The following is a 23,062-nucleotide window of genomic DNA, read 5'->3' on the forward strand; positions in this document are numbered from 1 at the left end:
TGCATATCGCCTCCCCGAGATGATTATAAGGCACATCAAGAATTGTTAAAGAGGGTTTCCTGAATCCCGGGCATACAGGTAGAGGAAATAAACAAATACTTTCACCACATGGTTGATATTTTAGCCACTGCAGGTCCTTCCAGAGTGGCCCTGCTTCTCAATTTCGCCATTATGAACCCAATAAAGTGGCTGTGGCAGACCCCTGCATGCCTTCCGCCCTCTTCTGAAGGGCTGAGCGCAAGTTTTATGTGCCCACACAAAGTTATGTGTCCTTTACTCCCATCCCCACCCACCCAGTGTCCCTGGTAGTATCTGTTGCCAATGAGAGGGAAAGGCAGGGGCAGCAGGATGCAACCCCAAAATCAAAAGACTCAAAAAAGTTAGACCTGTTCGGTAGGAAAGTTTATTCTACGGGGTTGCAAACCAGCATGCACTTTTAGGCAGGTATGACTTTAATGTATGGGAATCCATGCTGAAATTGAAAGACGTGCTGCCAGAAGATGCTAGGCAAGAGTTCTCCTCACTAGTGGATGAGGGAAAAGCAGTGGCAAGAGCCTCATTTCAAGCTGCTCTGTATGTGGCTGACTCAGCTTCTAAGTCCATGGCTTCGGTAGTGGCCAGGCGTGGGAGCTCCTGGTTGCTGTCCTCTGGGCTCCTGAAGGAAGTCCAACAGACTGCAGGACCTGTCCTTTGAGAGTTCCGTGCTCTTTTCGGAGCAAACTGATGCTAAGCTCCCTGGGTTAAAGGACACAAAGGCAACTTCTAAATCTTGCAAGTTGTACACATCAGGAGCCACTTCCGGCCTCCGCAACTTCTCTGGTATTCTGCTCCAGTGGTCTGACAGGACCTGCAGCGAAAAAAGGGTAGACATTATAGGCATAGACCACCTCCCCCTTGTGCCTCTGTATCAATGCCTGCCACACCTAGTCATCTAGGGGGTTCTAAGCAGGCATTTTGGTATGATGCTCAGGGATGCCATGCCAGTTCCCAGGATGCCATATCCCGTTTTTCCTTTGTTTGCAAACTGCCTTTCCCATTTCCTCAAGACCTTGTCCTGTATCACCACAGACCATTGGTGTTGAGCACTCTAGAAGTGGGATACATCATCCAGTTTATTTCTACCCCTTCTTCCCACCCTCCCTTCCTCTGCCTCTTCAGGGAGCACTCTCACAAAGAATTTCTGGTCCAGGAGGTTCAATCGATCTTTCAGGTGGAAGCCATAGAGGAGATTCCACAAAATTTAAGAGGGAAGGTTTTCTACTCCCATTATTTCTAATCCCAAAAGCAAAGGAACATCTCAGACCTATCTTAGATCTGTGTCAGTTTAACAACTATCTCAAAAAGATTATGTTTTTACCCTGATCACCCTGGCATTCATTATTCCCTACATGGATCCTGGAGACTGATATGCTGCCCTCGATTTAAGAGACACCTACTTTAATGTGTCAATATACCAAGGGCACAGAAAGCGCCTCATGTTCATAGTGAAGCACTCACATTACCAGTTTATGATTCTTCCATTCAGTCTGTCTGGAGCTCCTGAGATACACAAAATGTATGGCCATGATGGCAGCATTCCTGAGGAGAATAGGAGTGCAGGTCTGTCCTTACCTGGAAGATTAGTTAGTCAAGGTTTGGTCCAAAGCTCTAGTTATATCCAGTGTTCAGCTCGTTCAGTCAACCTTCAAGGCCCTAGGTCTGCTTACCAATGCAGACAAGTCTACTCTTTGCCCAGGACAGTGGATTGTGCTGTTAGGGGCAGTGTTGGAGTCTACCCAGGCCAGAATGTTCCTCCGAGAGTCAAGATTTTGGTGTAGTAAATCTTTAGTGACAGACCTCACATTTCATCGAGTCACAGCAGCCTGAAACTGTATGGGGGTGCTAGGGCACTGGCCTCATTCACAAATGTAGTACAATATGTGAGGCTGCACCTCAGACCTCTCGAGACTTAGCTGGCCTCAGTGTACTCACCAAGCTGTCTTCATCTGGACACTGTGCTCACAGTACCTTTGTGGGTTCTATTTTTACTGAATTGGTGGTTGGAGCCACTCAATGTTTGTGCATGTTTTCCCATCTTCTGTCCTCAACCTTCAGTGACTCTGGTCTCAAACATGGCAGTTCTCAGGTGGGGAGCTCACCTGTCATCCCGCCCCCCCAATTCAGGGGGTTTGGTCCTCGAGGGAGCTCACTCTTCATATCAATTTCAGAGAACTCAGGGTGATTCGTCTTCCTGCCTCATATCGAGAAACCAGTTTGTTCTTACAGATAACACCGCAGCAATGTTTTACCTCAAAGGACAGAGAGGAGCTCACTTATCCCTCCTTTGTCAGGAAGCAGTTCACCTGTGGGTATTTTGAATAGCCCATTCAATCAACCTTGAGGCCTCTTACCTTCTGGGGTGCAGAACAAGCTAGCAGACAGCTTTAACAGGTCATTTTTGAGTTACCACAAGTGATTCCTTTCCTCAGATATAGTCTCCCCAAATAGACCAACAGAAAATGGCACCAGTTCTGTTCCCTGCAAGGCCACAGTCTGGGCTCCATCACACATGCTTTCCTTCTACCCTGGGCAGAAAAACTTCACTATGCTTTTCTCCAAATCCCACTAAAGATCAAGTGGGACCACACTCGAGTTATATTAATAGACCCAGTGTGCTCCACCAACACTGGTTCTCCACTCTACTGGGCCTTTCAGTGGCAACTCCAATCTTACTCCCATTGCACCCAGATCTGATCTCCCAAGACTACAGTTGGCTGCCCCACCTGAATCTGCAATCTCTTCAGCTAATGGCCTGGAAGCTCCATGGTTAAATCCCAGAAAGCAGTCTTTCTCAGAACAAGATCATGACGTCTTACTGTATAGCAGAAAGCACTCCACCAGGGCCACCTACCTGTCAAAATGGAATTGGTTCTCTATCTGATAATATCATGCTGGAGTCTCACGGATGCATTCATCTATACAGCATATACTCAACTATGTGCTGCACCTGAAGCAGAAAGGCTTAGCAATTTCCTTTATCAAGGTTCACCTGGCAGCAATAGCAGCTTTCCACCCTCGTGTGGAAAACTGTTGTTTTTTCTAATGACATGACAGTCAGATTCTTTCAAGGCGTGGAAAGATTGTATCCTCAATTAAGGGAGCCCATTCCCCCTTGGGACTTGAATTTAGTCTTGTATAAACTTATAGAGCTACCATTTGAGCCTTTCACAACATGATCCTTACTATTCCTTTCCTGGAAGGTGGTTTTCCTAATTGCTATCACTTCTGCCGGAAGGGTCTCTGAACTGCGTGCCCTCACATCCGAACCACTATATACAGTCTTCTCTAAAGATATGTTGTACTTATACCCACATCTGAGTTTTCTCTCTAAAGTACTTTCAAATTTCCAGATCAATCAGTCAATTTATGTATCTGTTTTTTACCCAGAACCACATGCAAATAAGGATGAGCAACGGCTACACACTTTGGACATTAGATGAGCATTACCGTTGTACATAGACAGGCTTAAACCATTTTATCAGTCCACCCAAATGTTTGTGACTACAGCGGACAGAATGAAAGTTCTTCCTATCTCCTAACAGAGAAGTTCATCTTGGATAGCGTCCTGTGTCTGATCTCATTATTATCTGGCAGACATTTCACCACCAGACAAGATGACTGCTCAGTCCACAAGATTACAAACATCCTCAATGTCATTCCTAGTGCAGATCCCTATTCAGGACATTTATAAAGCAGCAACCTGGTGCACACTTTCACTTCCCATTATGCCACCACCTGATACTCTAGAGATGATGCCAAATTTGCTCAAGCCATCTGTGTGTACATGAGCTCCGATCCCTCCTCTTATATTACTGCTTGGGAGTCACCTAGAATGGGCTGCACATGGGCAATCACTCAAAGAACAAAAAATGATTACTAACTTTCCATAACTGTTCTTCAAGATACGTTGTACATGTCCATTCCACAACTCACCCTCCTATCCTCAACATCAGAGTTTCCAGAAAGAAGGAACTGAGGAAGCTCTGGGTCTGCTGGGCCATTTATTTTTGCCCGTGGTTTTTGCAGCAGTAGAGGGCTCTTGAACCACCCTGACAGATACCACTGAGAGAAAAATATACGGTGACTATGTGTGGGATGTGCACACTAGAATAGTGGAATTGATATATACAACACATCTAGAAGAATAACAGTTATGAAAGGTTAGTAACTGATTTTTCTGTTAATATAACTCAATTCTGAAATTCAGTGATCCCTCTGTATTGAGCTTTCCAGAATCAAACTTTTGCCTAATTTTCCAGTAGTGAACTGTGGTGGTTGTGTAGTGTTTTGCCAGGATTCAGACTACTCAAATTATTTCACTTAGGTTCTGGTATGGTTTCATCTAGCACTGTGCAAAATATTAGTCACAGAATTCATACTCAGCACTTGCTTCCTTTCCAGTTTGTCAGGGATTTTTTTGCAGAATTTTTCACATTGACAAAGATTTTGTCAAAGGTGCACAAATTATTTCACTATGTGGATGTCGGTGAAAATGTCAGTGAAGCTTTTTATGGTGTATTTTTAAGTTTTGAGATTTATTAATTGGGTTTAATCATATGATGAAAATTGCATGGTATTCCTTCAGAATCCCTGTTTGGGGCTATCCCATGGTTTCATGGTGGTCAGCAGAAGTCATTCAGACCTGCTTTCTCTGCCATTGAGAAGAGTTGTCATCCATTAAAGAAGTCAGAAGGGGATGCCAGATCACTGTATCCACCAAGTAGACAATATAAAATGGGGGAAATCCAGAAAGTTTTTGTCACAGAAGAGAGGAGTTGTTTAGGGATGGAAGGCCACATAATTTGATGTGGTGCCTCATGAAAATAAATAGTTTGGATTAGCAGCTAAACTTTTGGATGTCCATCTGAAATGAACTTTTAACTTTGTGGATTCCCTCTCACTACTTTTCTATGTATTTTTCCAAAGCTGTAGTTGGTGTACTGCATATTTTTATATGTTGTTCTGCAGTCATTGTTCTGGTTTATTTGTGCTATTATATGTAGTTTTGCTATATAAATACTAAGTTGTGCACTTCTTAGTTCATTGTCTTTGCACTCTCTGTGTCATTGGCTGGCACCTCAGCTGGAAAGGTCTTAAAGTTTCAGGATCTTATGGCAAACCCACTATAGACCATCTTTCAAAAGAACAAAATTGTACTAAAGAATCACCTAAAACTTCTGTCAGAAACTGTAGGTGATTTTCATTAAAATTATCTTTATCACTACCTGTGTTTCCTGTACAATGGAAACGAGATTACACACCCTGAATGTCAAAAGAGCAGCCAGCTTCTATAGAGAGAGAATTAAGTTTTCAGGACCATCTAACTGTCTGTGGTACTTCTAAGCAGTAGCTGACAATTAGGAGGCATGTACAGATGTCTAGGACATCTGACTGAATCATCATCTGAGGGTGTAAACACCACTCACTCTTTAATTATTCCTAAGTTCTTCTCTATGTTCAGAAGCTTTACTACTTAAGCTCCAAAGAACAGGGACTGTGCAGATCTCTAGAACAAATCGATTTGGAAAACCAGAGATACACTTCTTTTTTCCTTCATGTAGTTGCCTCTACAGAGCCACACTGTAGAAGGCTAGCTAGCAGTGCTCTTCCTCTGCCACCAGTGGCTGAACAATGGCTAAGCACTGAGTCTCCCAAAGCACTGTCATAGGTTTCACCCCCACTCTGAACTTTAGGGTACCGATGTGGGGACCTGCATGTGAACCCCTAAGCTCAATTAACAGCTTAGATCTGGTCTGGCTGCCACCACCCAAATGGTTTATGAGTTATTTGGGAAACTCTGTCTTCCCCCCCAAAACCTTTCCCTCCCTGGGTAGCCTTGAGAGACTCCTCCACCAATTCCTTGGTGAACACCGATCCAAACCCCTTGGATCTTAACACAAGGAGAGTTTAACCATCCCCTCTAATTCCCCCCACCAATTCCTGGTGAGTTCAGACCCAATCCCCTTGGATCTTAAAAACAGGGAAAAATCAATCAGGTTCTTAAAAGGAAGGTTTTTAATTAAAGAAAAGAAAGGTGAAAGACAAACCTCTGGGAGAGATTAACATACCAGCTCCTCTCACAGACAACAGATTCAAAACACAGAGGATGTTCCCCTGGGCAAAACTTAGTTACATAAAAGAATACCCAATTTGATTATTCCCCTAATTGCAAGACAAGTTACAAAAAGAAAACAAACAAAACCTATTTATTCCTTCTCTAATACTCACTACTCTGATAAGAACTGATTCCTTGATCTTTTCCACTCCGGCAAAAACTCCTAAAGCACTGTTGAGAGAACAGTGATCTGTGAGGATAAGAACCAAAATCTATGTACCAGTCCTAAAGATTTCAAACATGGGAGCAGTGTGAATGCACACTATTGAAGCTGTCATTCCCCTAGCTAAGTGATCCCTGGGATTCAAGGACATTAGCCATCACAGAGAGAATGAATACACACCTTTATCCATGTAGATAGCCTTTGAGTCAAGACTGCCTTCGAAGTGTTTTGTTAACTGTGTGACTAGGCACATACTCCTACAATGTGGCTTGGTGGAAGCAACCCATTTGTTAATTAGACTAACAGTTATAAATGATGTTCTGAGAAATCTAATGTAAGAATGTGTTCAAATTACACATTTACTATTTGGCTACATTCCTTATGTAAAGCCATGTTACATTAGGAGAGCTACGGTAGACCCATTTTATAATCCATGCATTTTTGTTCCTAGCTTTTTGAGAACAAAACAGCATTTTTTAGCCACTTCTGCAGTCTTGGAAGCGGGAAATGAAAGTCTTAAGAAAAAAGAGTGGTTTCAGCACTTTGAACTCTTCTAACTTAAAATGAATAATGGAACTGACTGATACATCTACCAAAATCAAGATTGCAATTTTCTTTTCTTCCATGGACAGATAGATCTTCCAATCTAAATTGGCTTGTCTTCTAGAAGGAAGTTTTCTAAAAATATCTTGGTTTGGTGTACTATACAAAATGAAAGTTTGAAACTTTGTGATGTGCTCCTAAAAGGTTTTGGGGATTGGAAATAACCTGCTACAACTTTGTTTCTCAAGTCACAAAGTGGCTGTTTCCACATTTTTCTTCAAAGGTAACAGTATACGTAGATTCAACAGTATCAAGATGACACTAACAACAACAAAAATAAGAAAGGAACCTGATGAAAGCACCAAAATAAATTTTGATTGATAATTTTTATTTGTTACACAATGTATTGTTTTCTGAAATGCAATGTAGTCTCCAGAGTTTTTCCTCATAAAATAAATCTGCTGTCTGTACATGTAGTAATAAATATCACTATTGTTATAATAAAAAAACCAGAAGAGTAAATTTTAAAAGAAATTATACAAAATTCAGTCCATTAGCCTTTTAAAAATATATATAATGTCAAGTACTATTCTCGGGATGAAGAGCCCTGCAGGTACACAAGAGACTGTAGATTGTTCACATGATTCCTGACATATTAATGTATTAATAGCCTGATTCAGTTTGACAATGGATTTTAACAAAGAAAACTCAGATTTACTGCACAAAACTATAGTACTGCAATTCTATAATCCTCTCCATCTAGAGAAAGCGGATCAACCCAAACTGATATGAGTGAGTAAAAAGGGCATTTGGAGCAAAACCAGGGCTGTTTTGCAAGGCAGAAGGTTTCTGGGACGCGATTGTCCAGGTAATTGGATGTCAGTAGGTGGCGTGCTGTGGCCATTGAACCTGTGCTATATCTATTAACTGAGAGCTTCAACCCTGCTCTTGGGAGCTTCAGAGAATGAGTATTGCACATATTCCTTGTTCTCTGCCTGTGTCCTGCAGGTGATTCTTGTGGTGATTTTGTTCTGAGACCAAAATTTCTGATTTAAGATCAATAATTTTAAAGTGCTCTGAAATCCACAGGCAGACTCAGATTTTATGCAGAAATATTGTCCGGGACATTAGCATTAGTAAACAGAGGCAAGATGAAAGACTCTAATAAGCAGTTGAGATAATGTAATCATGACTCACGCTCTTCACCTGTTTCCTGAATAATGGGGCTGGTTGTGATCTAAGGAAGGCAACATGTGGGGTTATTATCTGTAAGGATAGAATGGTAGTATGTGTATTATTGGCATGTTGGGGCAGAGGACAGAGTTAAGGTTGTGTCATGGATTGGTGTGTACCTTAACTCTTCATTTCCTAGATTTCAGAGGTTGGAGTGTAACTGAATTTGACATTTTAGAAGGGCACAACGTACTATTGGGCAACCATAACTCTGTGTTAATGAAGTCTTTGGGCAGTTAATATTGGTTTCATAGCCCACATAATGTTTATGTTATGTGAATATCTTGTGCCTCTAGACTTTGTGTCTACATGATTCGGGGCCATAAGGGAAAAAAAATTGGTGCAGACTGACACAGGTGGAGGTAGATGCAATAATATTTTTTTGCCCTGTGTATAAGGAATGTTAGTGTTAGTGCCAACTTGTGCCCCCAGTTGCATGTCCACCTGCAAAACCATCTGCAATACACTTCCAATTTACTTCACTGCTCAAGTGAGACTGTTATCTGAGCTGTCATGTTTCTTTATTTTGCCAATGGCTGAAGAGAGGACTTCAATTTCCTAAAATGTCGTTCCTTTAACTTTAATAAGCACCAGCAAACAAGTCTTTAAAACTAAAAAGACTAAAAATATGTTTTGAATATATATTAAGAAGTCAGCATAATATTTATATAATTATATGGGGGAATTACTGTTGGGAGATCTTTGCTGCTTTTGGTTTGATCCACTTTCTGATGTTTTTTGTGGTCTACTTCGAATATATCCATTTAAAAGACCTCATTCTTGCAAACAGTTTTGCATTCCTGTTAGGACGATTCCTGAACCTGCATTGAAGAGCTAGTTTATATCTACACTGCACAGTCAACCTGGGTAATTGGCACCTGTGTCTGAGCACCCATGTTAGCCTCACTTGGATGTGAACATCCCCACAACAAAGTCCTACTTGCATTACTGTGTCCTTACTGTTTCCACATTTGCCTGTGAGAGACGGAGGGAAGGAAGGGCATGTGGGGGACACAGACATCCCTGGTTCTTTGTGTTGAGACACTATAGGATACTTTCTCAGTCATTTGTGTCAATTGCAGGAAAACTTGCCCATCCTGCAGAGGGAGTTGTAAGAAGGGCATTAGAGGACTATCAGCACGGAGTGTTTTTTTCCGTGCATCCTTCAATAATGTGAGTGGGTTCTAATCTATGTCCTCATTTGTGTAAACTAGCCTGGGCTTAAAGCACCTCCAAACCTGGGTCTGAGTTTTTTCAGTGTGGATGGTAGGGGCAAAAATCTGAGTAAGAGATCTGGATTAATTGTGCAGTGAAAACATACCCTTGGTTGTTTCTTTAAATGCCCAGAGGCCTTCAGGCATTGGTTATTTTTTTAAAAAGTTTAGTAATAGTGATGATGATGTTGGTGTTAATTTTATATTCTTCATTATGATTTATTATTTAGTAGTATTGTATTGTGGGTGTTTAATAAACTATTACCTAGTTTGCAATCTAAATCCCAGGACTGATATTATGTCAAGAATTTTCTTAATTTATAAGATAATTAACCACTGTGGCAAGATAACAGTTGAACACTTCTGTGCAATGTTCTTTTCAGTTAATTGACCTACATATTAATGCCATTCAGAATTGTGATAATTCTTAATTATAACCTAAAGGAACTCATAGGAATTAAGAATACTCATGCTGTTATGTGTTTCATATTTTCTATACTTAGCAATGCAGCAATAAAGCCTCAGCTTCACTGTTGTGGATTTTGAAATCATCTGGAATAATTGCAAACCGTCCCTGGCCACGAATCACTCTCACATTGACAACTACTACTATAACATTAACGATGGCCATATTCAATATGGTAAGCATAATGATGTTTTGTTTTTCTTTCTGTGCCAGTGAGGTCTATTTTTATTTTTATCATCTACTTGGATGACATTTTAAAGTTGTGGTCTGTAGTTATTTCAGTAGGGTGAATGATAGTAATGGCCTTCCAATGACTCAGAAATTCAAAGCAAAGCAAACATACAGTATAGTAGGGGTGATCAATTCTGACCTCTGCGTATGATACGTCCTCAACGATAATTCCGTTCTTGGACATGTTTGTTATGAGAATTTTTGCATGTAAAGGGTACTGGGGGAATCTTAAAACAGTCTGAGTGTGAAAATAAATAATTCTAATCCAGAATTCAAATATGGATTGTCAGAAAAAAATAACAAAATATTTGCTCATCACAGTTCAGGGATCAGTTCAGTGGATTATGATGCTAGCAGAATGTCTGCAAAATGCTGTACAAAGAGCTTGAATTTCACTTTGATTTTTCTGACACCTGTCTGTTCCCCACAACATGTTCATAGTTTACACACCATTTAATTTAAAATTCTTCCTTATTAAAAAAAAAGAAAATCTGTTTTAAAATGACAAAGGTTAAAATTTTCAAAAGTGCCAAAGTGACTTAGGAGCCTGTTAGTGGGATGAAAGTTAAGCCACCAAGGTGCCTTTGAAAATGTTACAAAAAATGTCTTTTACTTAAATCAGAGAGACTGGTAGTGAAATGGGGTAAAAATACTAGCTACAATTATTTTAGGGAACACAGAAACAACATAAGGGACTACATTCTATCTTGCCCTGTGTGAATGCATTAGTGAGGAAAAGCATACAAAGAGCTTCATTCCCCTCCTCCCTTCCAGGTAGAGTGATGATCTAGCTCTTCTTATATGGTAGGCAGAGCCAGGCAAATGTGCCCAGTGATACTCCATAGCACCAAGAAGAGGGAGGGGAGATACTCAGCTGGGTAGGTGGTATGGCTAGGACCTAAGTTCCCTCTAAGCTGCATGGCCACCCAGCAGTCTATCAAGTGCCACGCACTTCAGGTGCCCTTCCCCCCACTGCCACACCCTCTGCCTTGGAGCCCCTGGCCAGCTGTTTCCAGGAGTCTCTTGGGGGGAGGGGTGGGGGTGTTTCTGACAGCAAGGTGTCCCCCTCTCTCATCGCATCTCCACAGAGTGGGGGAGGGACATGACAGGTCTCGGAAGTGGGATGTGGGATGGAGGTTGCTGGTGGCTGCTGCTGTTTCTGAACAAGCAGGCTTAAGACTGGTGAATGCCGATCTATTTAAAGGGGCAGCATACTTAAAGGGGCAGCATATGTCTCTCTCTCTCTCACTCACACACACACACACACTGTGTCTCTCACACACATACAATGTGTCTCTCACTCACACACTGTGTGTCTCATACACACATACAGACATATTGTCTCTCACATACGTGTGTCTCTCACACACACATACACACACTCTGTCTTTCCCACTCACCTCCCCACACATACTTGTATCATTGTTTTTGTTGTTGTTACTTCTTCATACTTTCCGCAATGCACATATATTCTCTGTGATTTTATTCCTTCAAAGTGCTGTTATTTTAGTTTTTTGACTGGTCTATGCATTTCATAATTTTTATTCCTCTCTTATGCTTAAATTTTATTCTTTGAGTAGTGAGTTCTAAAATGCCTAACCTGTTCTGGCTGGAGTAATTATCCCTATGGTAACTTTTTAAAAAAATATATTATATCTAGGGTTTTTGTTTCTATTGGTGATTCACATCCACACATTACCTCAATATTGGTGAACATAACAAAATTCATTTTGTACATGGATGGAAAAAATAGAGGGAACATTGGCTAGGGCGCAGCATATTAGCTGTTGTTCAGTGGCTGGCACTAGGGAAGCTCACGTAGTAAAGACTAGAGCTGAGAATACTTGCACTGACTCCCCTGAGCCATTCTGCCAGTCTGTCCTTCAGAGGCATAATGACATATATGCCCTCCCGCCTTCAACACTATAGCTGTTCCCTTTTGCTTCCCCCTCCCCTGCATGGCAGAAACCACAATCTGTGGCTATTAATTTAGATAATGAGTTATGATTGATAAAATGAGAAATGTTAAACCATTTTGTTGCAGATCCTAGGTGCTTGGGGCATTCTACCATATAATAAAAATGGCTTCTAATACAGTTTAATTATTTCTCATTTATATGAAATTAAATGTATCATTTAAGGTCCCAATTCAGTTAATAGAAAAATTGATTTCAAACTGAGCAAGATCACTCTTTAAAATTAATAAGGTCAAATCCTGGCTATTCTCTTATTTTCTTCTTTCTTTCTGTTCTTTGATTACTTCTCTGTGGAAGGCCAAAATGACAAATTGCTTTCCGTTTCCAGTAATGCAGGAATGTGCTTTTCTCTTCTCTTGTAATATGATAAATTCATGTAATTGTATTAATAGACCATTACTAACCTATTAAATACATAATTCACAAGTAAACAAATGATTGCATTTCAGTGGAATGCTGAGGGGGCACTGACTGATTTCTAAATATTCATTAAAAAGGGCGGGGAGCCTCCAATCCTGTGGCTGCGTAGCATTGGAATCAACTGACCACTTTTAATCTGAGGGACACGTGGTCTAGTGGCTTGAGCGAAGCATGGGAGCCAAGAACTACTGTTTATTTTCTTGGCCCCATGCCCGATTCCCTCTTTAAAATTGGGAAAGTCTTGTAATTTCTCTGCCCCAGTTGCCCATCTAAAAATGGGAATAGTACTATTTACTTAGAGTATTTTTTTTCAAAAGTGATTTACCCCAGATGTTTAAAGTATTTGGTATTGCTGTGTTCAGCATATATCTAACTTATTTAAGAGACAAAATCTCATTTTCAAAAGGGATTTAGGCACTTAGGAACCAAAATCCCATTGACAGTCAATGGAATTTAGGCTCCTAAGTGCCTAAATCTCTTTTGAACACTTAAATACCTTAAAAATCTGGGCCTTGGGCACTTTGGAATCTTCGGTTGTGTCTACACTGCACTTTTGTTGGTAGTGTTCTGTTGACCAACAAAAGTTTTACCGACAAAAAGCGCTGGTGCGGTCAGCGCTATGTTGGTGGGAGACACTGTCTCATTGGGGGTGATTTTATTTTGCCGGCAGGCGAGCTCTCTCCTGTTGGCAAAGAGCAGCTGTGATGCTGGAAGGTACACAGTGTAGACATAGCTTTAGTTTCACTGAAATTCAATGGTACTTAGGAAAAGCACTTTTGACAATTGTACCCTTCACTCTTTCACAGGGTAGTTACTAGGCTTACTTACTTAGAGTTTTTAAAAATAGTTTGAAAATGGTAAGTGTCCTTCAGTTAATTACAGAATTGTTTTGAATACATATTACTTTTTTTTTTTTGCTTTCACATAGCATTTTTCAGGAGACAGTAGTCAGCCATTTGTAATAACTACACTTGAGATGTCTGAATGATGAAATCTACTTCTCTGAGTTCCTAAACACTGACATGTAAGATTTGTGAAAGGAGCAAGAGCTACTAGAACTTTATCTGGTTCAGTCTATGAAGATAATTGTAGGTTGGTTGGGGAGGGGGTGTTGCTTTTGGGGGACGAAAGGTTTCCCTCACATTCTCCACCTTGTATGATAAGAAGAGATAGGCTCAAAACAAACCCCAGATTCAAACATTATCAAAATTCTACTAAGTTCCATTCTCAGTCTGGATCCACATTTTGCATTTCTTCTTTTTGGTAATTGTAAGTAGAAATGAAACAAAGAAGTTTACTTTTGGGTTGAAGTTAAAACTACACTAGTGTATGAATGTTTATAAAATTAAAAATTGTTCCTAAAATGAACAAGGTCAAAATGATGCTTTTTTCAACAAATTGTCTTTAATTAGTTCAAGTTCTTCTTTTATTCAGAATGCAAATGACTGTAGAGCTTCAAAAGCTGTACTTTAAAGCCTTATTGTCTTGTTAGCACTTTTGACTGCAATATAACAAATAACCATGTTCCATGATATTCATTTGATGATCATTTTAAGTACAATTCCCACCTTGGCACTAAATCTTAGCTCTGATTTTCAAAAATGACTTTAAAATATTATTGCAAAATTTGCATTGGCTTAATATTAATAGTAAATTGTGGGTGAGACTGAAGTATCATTATTATAGCTCCAAGCAACATATTCTTAAGAATAGAGTCCATTAACTGCATTTATTTCCATGAACTCCTTCATTAGGAAAAGGCAAAATATAGCCATTAAGGTCTAATGAATATCTACCCATACTGTATCTAATAAATCATAAAATCAAACCCAAAATGCCAACTAAAACTCACACTTCATATTGCAAGGGACAGTTGTAGAGAACACTGATAGTTCAAAGTATTTTTTTACTAAATATTTTAATCTAGTTTTATTGTTGTTACAGTAATATAGCCAGGAATAATGGTATGAAATTTAAAAACAGACAATGTAATGTAAATATCAGAAATACTTTTTAACGATAGCCGGTGGAGTCTAATCCTGGTGTCACTGAAGATTAGATGTAGTGAGTTATGATAGTGTGTGCAGTATTCATCCAGGGGGAAAGGAGGATGCCCCTTTTGTTGGGAATTGTAACTGGATGAAACAAAGCACTAGGAAATATACTGTAGGGAATAATCCTGAACTCTCAGGGAGACAGAGATAGAAAAGACCTATTAGGTCATCAAACTTGGGAGATTTAATGAGTAGCTGGATAGAAAATATAAAATCCTAATTCTCATTGTGCCTGTCAGTCTGTGTCATAAACCTAATGTGTGGACCCTAACAGGATTAAAGCCGTGGGGAGAGTAGCTTTAGAGCATTTACGAACCTAGGGGAGTTCTGATGCTCCCAAGAATAGCAGATTTTTATGCCAGTCTTATACACGTGTCAGGCAATTCAGGTAAATCAGAGGTACCTCTACCATATCCGCCATAGAAGAGGAAGTTGTGAATAAAGGCACAACACTGTCTCACAAGCGTGTATCTTTGTTATTTGCATGGAGCTATGAAACTAGCAGTACTGTGTCTTTTAGCAAAACTCAAGACATTCTTTCCTCTATGCTGATTGGCTGCTTGCTCCAACCCACTCCTGCTTCCTTCTTCGCAGTCTTTTCAGTTCATTTTTCTTCTGCCAGCCGTGTCTGGTCCTCTCCATTCTTCCTGACTTCTCAATGTCACCTCTCCCTTCCTTTGTTTTTGCTTTTAGCTAATTCCTTCCTGCCTCCATCACATCTACCCAGTCCTAGAATACAGTTTTTATCCATAATACATATATAAAAATAAAGTAAAACCCACTCATAATTATCATTAAATGTGCTGCTAACATGACATTTTTGAACCATCATTGCATTCCCTGTGCTTGTATTTTATACCCTTTCTCTCACTCCATGATTGCTTTCTCTATCTAGTGTGATAAAGTTCCTCCTCTATCTAGGTAGGTCCTACGCTTATTGGCGGATTTTCTTGCCTCAGAGATTCACCGTGTGGAGTGGGGAACAGCCCAGAGACCTTCCCCTCTGGAAGAACCCACAGTCCAAGTCAATTAGGCAGATTGGGGGGAACCTGGGCCCGCCCTCTACTCCAGGTTCCAGCCCAGGGTCCTGTGGACTGTAGCTGTCTATAGTGCCTCCTGTAACACTGTATGACAGCTACAACTCCCTGGGCTACTTCCCTATGGCCTCCTCCAAACACCTTCCTTAGTCTCACCACAGGACCTTCCTCCTGGTGACTAATAACACTTGTGCTCCTCAGTCCTCCAGCAGCACACCCTCTCACTCTCAGCTCCTTGCCTCTTGCTCCCAACACCTCACACTCACACCACAAACTGAAGTGAGTTCCTTTTTAAAGCCCAGGTGCCCTGATTAGCCTGCCTTAATTCAGTCCAGCAGCTTCTTCTTAATTGGCTCCAGGTGTCCTAATTAGCCTGCCTGCCTTAACTGGTTCTAGCAGGCTCCTGATTACTCTAGTACAGCCCCTGCTGTGGGCACTCAGGGAACAGAGACCCTGTCTGAGCTGTGACTAAGAGATCACTCTCCTGTAGCCCTCTGGCCTGGAGGGAGGAAGGGAGGTAGGAGGCTGCTTCTCCTCTTTCTCTGCTACCTGCTTGCTGGCTGGCTGCTAGACCCACCCACACCCTTGGGTGCTGCTGCTCCAGCTACAGCCCCTTGGGGGGGACCTGCTGGCCCACTCCCCAGAGGAGGGGAGGGAGAGACCCCAACCATTGCTCCTGCTGCTGGGGATGCCACCACCACCTCCACCTGAGAAGGGTCCTTCCTGCTGGCCACCAGACTGCCGCCTGGAGCTGCTGCGTTTGCTGCTGGGGAGCTGCTGGAGCCCTGAGGAGAAGAAGAGGACCATCTGCCAGTGGGGGAGCGCGTAGGAATTCTACAGACCACCGTAGAGGGGGCCCTCCCGGACTGAGTAACTTTTGAACTGTGCTCTTGTGGTAGGGATCTAGACTGTGTTTGTGGAGACACAGGGGGTGTGACGTGGAGCCTGCCCCCTGGTCCATCTGTGTGTCCCCCCGACCCCCTCCACCACCATCATCGTTGCCCCCTCCACCGCCCCCACTGGCTACTCCTGCCTCTGGGACTCAGCTGCTCCCCAAGGCTTGCCTCGCCCTGTTGCCATCATAGGGCCTGATACAGCAGCCAGCTTACAAGGACTTTCTTTTTTGTTGCAAGCACACCTGGGTGCACGTGCCCCCCCACCTTTTGGACTGACCCCCTGCCCCCTATAGCAAGCCCCCAGCTTTGCCCCTGTTACCTACCCGTTTACCCCTTACTGCCTTTTGCCCCTGCCCCATGCCCCAGCCCCTCGCTAGCTCCAGTTTGCCTGCCCCGCCCTTTCCCTCTGCAGCCGTTGTTTGACCTGCCCCAGCCTCTGAAGCTAGCCCCATGGTTCCTCTGGCCCATTTCCCGCCTGGTTGCTCCCTTCCCCCTGCGGTCTCCTTGCCCTGATTAGCCCCTCCCCTCGTGCGCCCATGTCCCGTCCTATGCGCTTGTGCCCCTCCCCGTTTTAGTTTGATTCTGTCTCACTGCACCCTCCCAATGCTGTTATATCCTCCCTTCCTTGGTGCAACAAGAGGAGCCGGAAACGTTCCCTGAGTCGGTGACTGACCCCTAGCCTTTGATAGCCCCCCATCCACACCCCCCTTTTTTGGCGCCCTCCTCCCCTGCCTACAGCCTGCCGGGGAGGAGTGAACGACCTGCTTCCCCCTTCCCTACCCTCCGTCCAGTGTTTGCTCTCCCCCCATCCTCATTATGGCAGGGGACGAGGAGAGTGAGACCCCTCGGGCAGACCCTGCTGCCCCTCCTCCACCCGCCCTACCATCATCTCCCCTAGCCTCTACCTCAACCGCCGCCGCTGAGCCACTTGCTACCACCCCTGCTGGAGTGCCGGCAGCGGTGGGTAACGAGGTGACCTCCGCTGCTGCCACGTCCCTCGCCCCCTCTGACTCTGGGGGAGTCCCCCCAGCCGGCAGGAAGGGCCAGGACACAAAGAAGGGTAAAGGTCCTGTTAAAAAAGCCAGACCCTCCATGGCAGGGGGGTGCCCCCACTGCCGCGGCACCACAACTGGCCGCAGCGTTTCTCCCTGCTGTTCCCTCCACCAGCTCTGTGGCTGTCCCACCCCCAGCTCCCAGGGCATACGCCCAGGTGGCGGCAGCCCCCCCGCCTGCCGCCACATCATTTTCCCCATCCACCACCTCTGCTACCATCTATAGCGGCCGGGGCCCCTTCCCCACCTTAACCAGGAAGCACGGCGTCCGTTGCCTCCTGGTACCCGCCTCGCCCCACGTGAAGACCTACGTGTGGGCGTTGGCGAGGGTGGTGGGGCCAACGGCCATTGTGGCGGCCACTAAGATGTACGGAAAGGTCGTCTTCTTCCTAGCATCGGAGGCCGCAGCCCAGGAGGCAGTGGAGAAGGGCCTGGCGGTGGGGGGCATATACGTCCCCCTGGAGCCGCTAGAAGACCTGGGCGCCCGATTGGTCCTGACTTCCGTCCCTCCCTTCCTTTCAAATGCCGCCCTGTTACCCACCCTCTCTACCCTGGGGAGGCCGATCTCTGTGGTCAGCCCTCTCCCATTGGGCTGCAAAGACCCCGCCCTCCGTCATGTCCTCTCGTTCCGCCGGCAGGTACAGTTACAACTACCGCCGGGAGCACGTGACGGTGAGGCGCTCGAGGGGTCCTTCTTGGTCCCCTACCAGGGGGTCCGCTACCGGGTGCATTATTCAACGGGGGAGGCCCGGTGCTACCTCTGCCGAGTGATAGGACACATCCGGAGGGACTGCCCCTTGGCCCGGCATGGAGGAACATCAGAGACCCCTGAGCCCTGGCAGGGCGCCGGCCCCGTCATCGCCGGCACCCCTAGCTGCCCGGCGCCCAAAGCCGCCCCTCCTCCTTTCCGGCCCACCAACACTCCCTCTCGGGCCCAAGGGGTATCTCCCCCAGTGCGCCTAGACGAGCGAGTGGGCCCCGCCTCTGCCGCCTGCGATCTGGCGGGGCCTGTGGAGGAGGGTGAGGTAGGGATATCGCCGGGCATAGAAGAGGGCATGCCCCAGGGAGAATCCTCCCTCCTACATGCTGCCCCACCATTACCTCCCCGAGTCCCTAAGCCTTTGCCCTTGCTCCCTGACCTGACCCCTGTTAGCCAGCCCCCGGATAATGCCATGGAGGGCTGGTCCTCAGTGCAGGGGAAGCGGGGCAAGCGGAAGGCTCGAGCTCCGCTCCTTCCATCTGATGCGGTAGCCCCGCAGAAGACCAGGAAGGGAGGCACCGATGCTGAGCCTTCCGCTTTGCCCCTGGGTGGGTTTTGTCCATCATTACCGACTGGGGAAGACGTGGCAGCATCGGAGGGTAGCACTACCCCTCCTCCGGAGTCCCTTCCTATGGAAGCCCCTGATGGAGCCCCTCTCTCCTCCTTACAATCTGAAGCCCCTGCATGCACCAAGGCAAGCGTCGCTTCGGGTGCAGGTGGGGAGAGCCCTGGGGTTGTGGAAAGTGATCTCCCTTCCATTTATGAGGAGATCGAGGCCCTGGGTCTGACCCAGGTTACCCAGAGGGAGGATGACCCTCTGCCAGCGGGCCTCGATCTGAGCGACCTCACCTTGGCCTCCCTTTCCGATGTTCTGTCCCCCTACCCACTGCTTCCGCTCCCGCCTCTGAGGAGCCCCTGGACTCTTCCACTAACCCAGCCACAGATGGCACCCCGCTAGCAGCCGCCGAGCCTCTTGAAGCGACGGCCAGTACCATGCAACCGGCACCCGAGTTGCCAGGGGACTCCCTCATGGCTGAGGGGCAGCCTACCTCCTTCCCGGGTGAGGGCCCCATCGTTGATTCTCCACCTATGGATGCCGTGGCCTTACCATCTGCCTTGGAGCATGAGTCTGGCATCACCGAGGGCCCACCTCCCTCCCTGCAAATCCCTGAGCCCCTTTGTGGAGTGCCACCTCCCCCACGCAGTGGCCTGGCTGCTGGGGCCCCCGATCCCACTATTGCCCCTTCCGCTGTCCCTATTCCTGACTCCGACCCTGCCCTTGACACCGACCCCGTCCCTGTCCCTTCCACTTCCCATGATGCTATTGCCCCCTCTAGGGTTGTCTCCTTCCATATCCCAGAGGATGACCCCCAAGAAGCGGCCTTTGTTTTTCCCTGTCCCGACCCACGAGAGGCTGCTATTTTCCCTCCGCCGCCCCCCATTGATCCAGGGTCTGAGACGGGCCATGTGGCGCCAGCCCATCGGACGCCACGTCGAGGGTCTGCCCCCTGCTTGCCCGTCTCGGTGGGCCACGGGGCTGAGACAGGGGCCCTGCTGGGGGATAGCCATAGATCGATAACCCCACCCCCCCATACGCTGAGAGAGGAGCTATGGGAATTCCTTGAGGAGGTCCGTGGCTCCCGCAACAAGGTACAACTTGCACTCCAGCGATGGGGAGATTTCCATCAGATCCTCCGGGCCGCGAGGGCCCTCGTGGGGGAGGGTAAGAGGACCGGGAGGCAGGCCGCCGCGGCCTACCAACAGGTCCGCCTCTTCCGTGACTCCTTAATCACCTATGGGGTAGGTCATGGATTGTTGCGCGGCCCGACAGAGGCCGTGGGTGTCTCTGCTAGCGAGGATCCCCCCCCAACCCTCCTCATGGCACCGGTCATCTTCGCAACATTAAACACCCGAGGCTGTAGGATGAGTCTCCGCAGGAGCCAGGTGCTCTCCTTCCTTCAGGACTGGGGGTACTCTGTGATTTTCCTGCAGGAGACCCATACGGGTCCGGCCGCTGAAGCTAGCTGGCGGCTGGAGTGGGGGGACAGGGTCTATTTTAGCCACCTCACAGTTCGTACGTCTGGAGTGGCGACCCTGTTCTCCCCCGACCTACGGCCCGAGGTGCTGGGGGTCACCGAGGCTGTGCCCGGCCGCCTGCTGCACCTCCGGGTCCACATGGAGGGGATTGTGGTTAATCTCGTCAACGTTTACACCCCGACATTGGGCCCGGAGAGGTTGTGTGTTTATCAGCAGGCATCCACCTTCCTCGGCACCTTGGATCCTCGCGAGTGCCTGGTCCTGGGCGCGGACTTTAACGCCACCCTTGAGGAACGGGACCACTCGGGGACCGAGCAGCACCCGGCCGCCACGGATGTCCTCCGGGAGATCGTCGAACATCACTCCCTGGTGGACGTCTGGCGCGACCACCACCCAGATGACGTTTCGACATTCACTTTTGACCGGGTGGAGGTCCATCGGTCGTACCACTCCCGGTTGGACCGCATCTATATGTCACGCTTCCATCTTTCCCGGGCCCACTCCTCCAGCGTCCGGCCGGCCCCTTTTTCAGATCACCATCTAGTCACCGTGACAGCCTCTCTCTGCGCGGAGAGGCCGGGGCCGACCTATTGGCACTTTAATAATAGCTTGTTGGAGGATGTGGGCTTCGTGGCGTCCTTCCGGGAGTTTTGGCTGGCCTGGCGAGGGCACCGGCGTGCCTTTCCCTCGGTGCGGCGATGGTGGGACCTGGGGAAGGTGCGCGCCCGGCTCTTCTGCCGTGACTACACCTGGGGCGCCAGCCGACGGAGGGATGCGGCGATAGGGCAGTTGGAACGGGAGGTCTTAGAGCTGGAGAGGCGTCTGGCCGCCAGCCCCGGTGATCCATCCCTCTGCGGAGCGTGCCGGGAGAAGCGGGAAGAGCTGCGGACCCTCAAGGACCATCGGGCCCGAGGTGCCTTTGTTCGATCCCGCATCCACCTCCTTCGGGAGATGGATCGCGGCTCCTGCTTCTTCTACGCCCTGGAGAAAAAGAGGGGGGCTAAGAAGCACATCACCTGCCTTCTAGCAGAGGACGGCACCCCCCTCACGGATCCGGCGGAAATGTGCGGGAGGGCCAGGGCCTTCTACGCAGGCCTTTTCTCCCCGGATCCGACCGATCCTAACGCTTGAGAATGCTCTGGGATGAACTCCCGACGGTCAGCGCGGGCAACTGAGACCGGCTGGAGCTGCCTCTCACTCTGGCTGAGTTCTCGGAAGCCCTCCACCGCATGCCCACCAATAAATCTCCGGGCATGGACGGGCTGACCGTGGAGTTCTACCGCGTGTTTTGGGACGTCCTCAGCCTGGACCTTGTCACCGTCTGGGCCGAGTCCTTGCAGGGCGGGGTCCTCCCTCTTTCGTGCAGGCGAGCCGTGCTCACCTTATTGCCGAAGAAGGGGGACCTCCGCGATTTACGGAATTGGCGTCCCATCTCGCTCCTCAACACGGACTATAAAATCGTAGCGAAGGCCATCTCGCTGCGGCTAGGGTCCGTGCTGGCGGACGTGATCCACCCAGACCAGACCTACACCGTCCCGGGCCGCACCATCTTCGACAACTTGTATCTGGTCTTGGACCTCTTGGAACTTGGGTGTGGGGATGGTCTGTCGTTCGCCCTTCTGTCCCTGGATCAGGAGAAGGCATTCGACAGGGTGGACCACGGGTATCTCCTGGGCACTCTGCGAGCGTTTGGCTTCGGGCCCCAGTTTGTGGGTTTTCTCCAGGTGCTGTACGCCTCCGCAGAGTGTTTGGTCAGGCTCAACTGGACCCTGACCGAACGGGTCAGCTTCGGGCGAGGAGTACGTCAAGGGTGCCCCCTCTTGGGCCAGCTGTATGCTCTGGCAATCGAGCCCTTCCTCTGTCTCTTCCGTAGGAGGTTGGCAGGGTTGGTGCTGCAGGAGCCGGAGCTGCGGCTGGTCCTGTCAGCGTACGCCGCCGACGTGCTCCTTGTGGTCCAGGACCCGGGCGACTTGGTGCGGGTGGAGGCTTGCCAGACCATCTATTCGGCAGCCTCCTCCGCCCGGGTCAACTGGGTCAAGAGCTCTGGCCTGGTGGTAGGGGACGGGTGGCAAGCGAGCTCCCTCCCACCCGCGCTTCAGGCCGTCCGGTGGAGCGCAGGTCTGCTGCTCTATCTCGGCGTTTACCTTTCTGCCACGCATCCGTCTCCGCCGGAGAACTGGCTAGGTTTAGAGGGCAGAGTGTCGGAGCGGCTCCGGAAATGGACAGGACTGCTCCGGTGTCTCTCCCTTTCAGGGAGAGCACTGGTGCTCAATCAGCTAGTCCTGTCCATGCTCTGGTACTGGCTCAACACCCTGGTCCCGGCCCCGGGCTTCCTGACCACCCTCCGGACGTTGATTCTGGAGTTCTTTTGGTCAGGACTGCACTGGGTCTCTGCGGGGGTTCTCCATCTACCCCTGGAGGAGGGAGGGCAGGGCCTGAAGTGTTTGCACGCTCAGATCCATGTCTTCCGCTTCCAGGCCCTGCAGAGGCTCCTTTATGGTGCAGGTAGTCCGGCGTGGAGCGTATTGGCGCACGCCTTCCTGCGCCGCTTCTGAGGGCTCCAATATGACCGGCAGCTCTTTTGTCTCCATCCGAGAGGTCTTCTGCGAGACCTCTCCGGGCTGCCGGTCTTCTACCAGGACCTCTCCGGAAATGGAAACTGTTCTCAGTGACCAGGCCCATGGCAGCCACCATGGGGGCAGATCTCCTCGCGGAGCCCCTGCTACACAACCCCCAGCTTCGTGTGCAGGTGGCGGAGTCCCCCATGGTGCGCCAGAGGTTGGTCCTGGCAGAAGTCACCAAAGTCGGAGACCTCCTTGACTACGA

At 47.5% G+C, this 23,062-nt stretch overlaps 1 protein-coding gene across 3 annotated transcripts in view; it reads left to right on the forward strand.

Moving 5' to 3' along the window:
• Positions 1-23,062, forward strand: part of LOC117872756 (adenylate cyclase type 2) — a 156,909-nt gene that overhangs the window by 78,538 nt on the left and 55,309 nt on the right. For all 3 annotated transcript variants that reach the window (XR_004644594.1, XM_034761513.1, XM_034761514.1), the window contains exon 12: positions 9,811-9,948. Coding sequence is in view for 2 of the 3 variants with exons in the window: in XM_034761513.1 (XP_034617404.1) it covers positions 9,811-9,948 (138 nt within the window). In the remaining variant the exon portion in view is untranslated. The remainder of the gene's footprint in view (positions 1-9,810; positions 9,949-23,062) is intronic.

Source organism: Trachemys scripta, chromosome 2 (assembly GCF_013100865.1).
Source record: "Trachemys scripta elegans isolate TJP31775 chromosome 2, CAS_Tse_1.0, whole genome shotgun sequence".
Classification (NCBI taxonomy): domain Eukaryota; kingdom Metazoa; phylum Chordata; order Testudines; family Emydidae; genus Trachemys; species Trachemys scripta.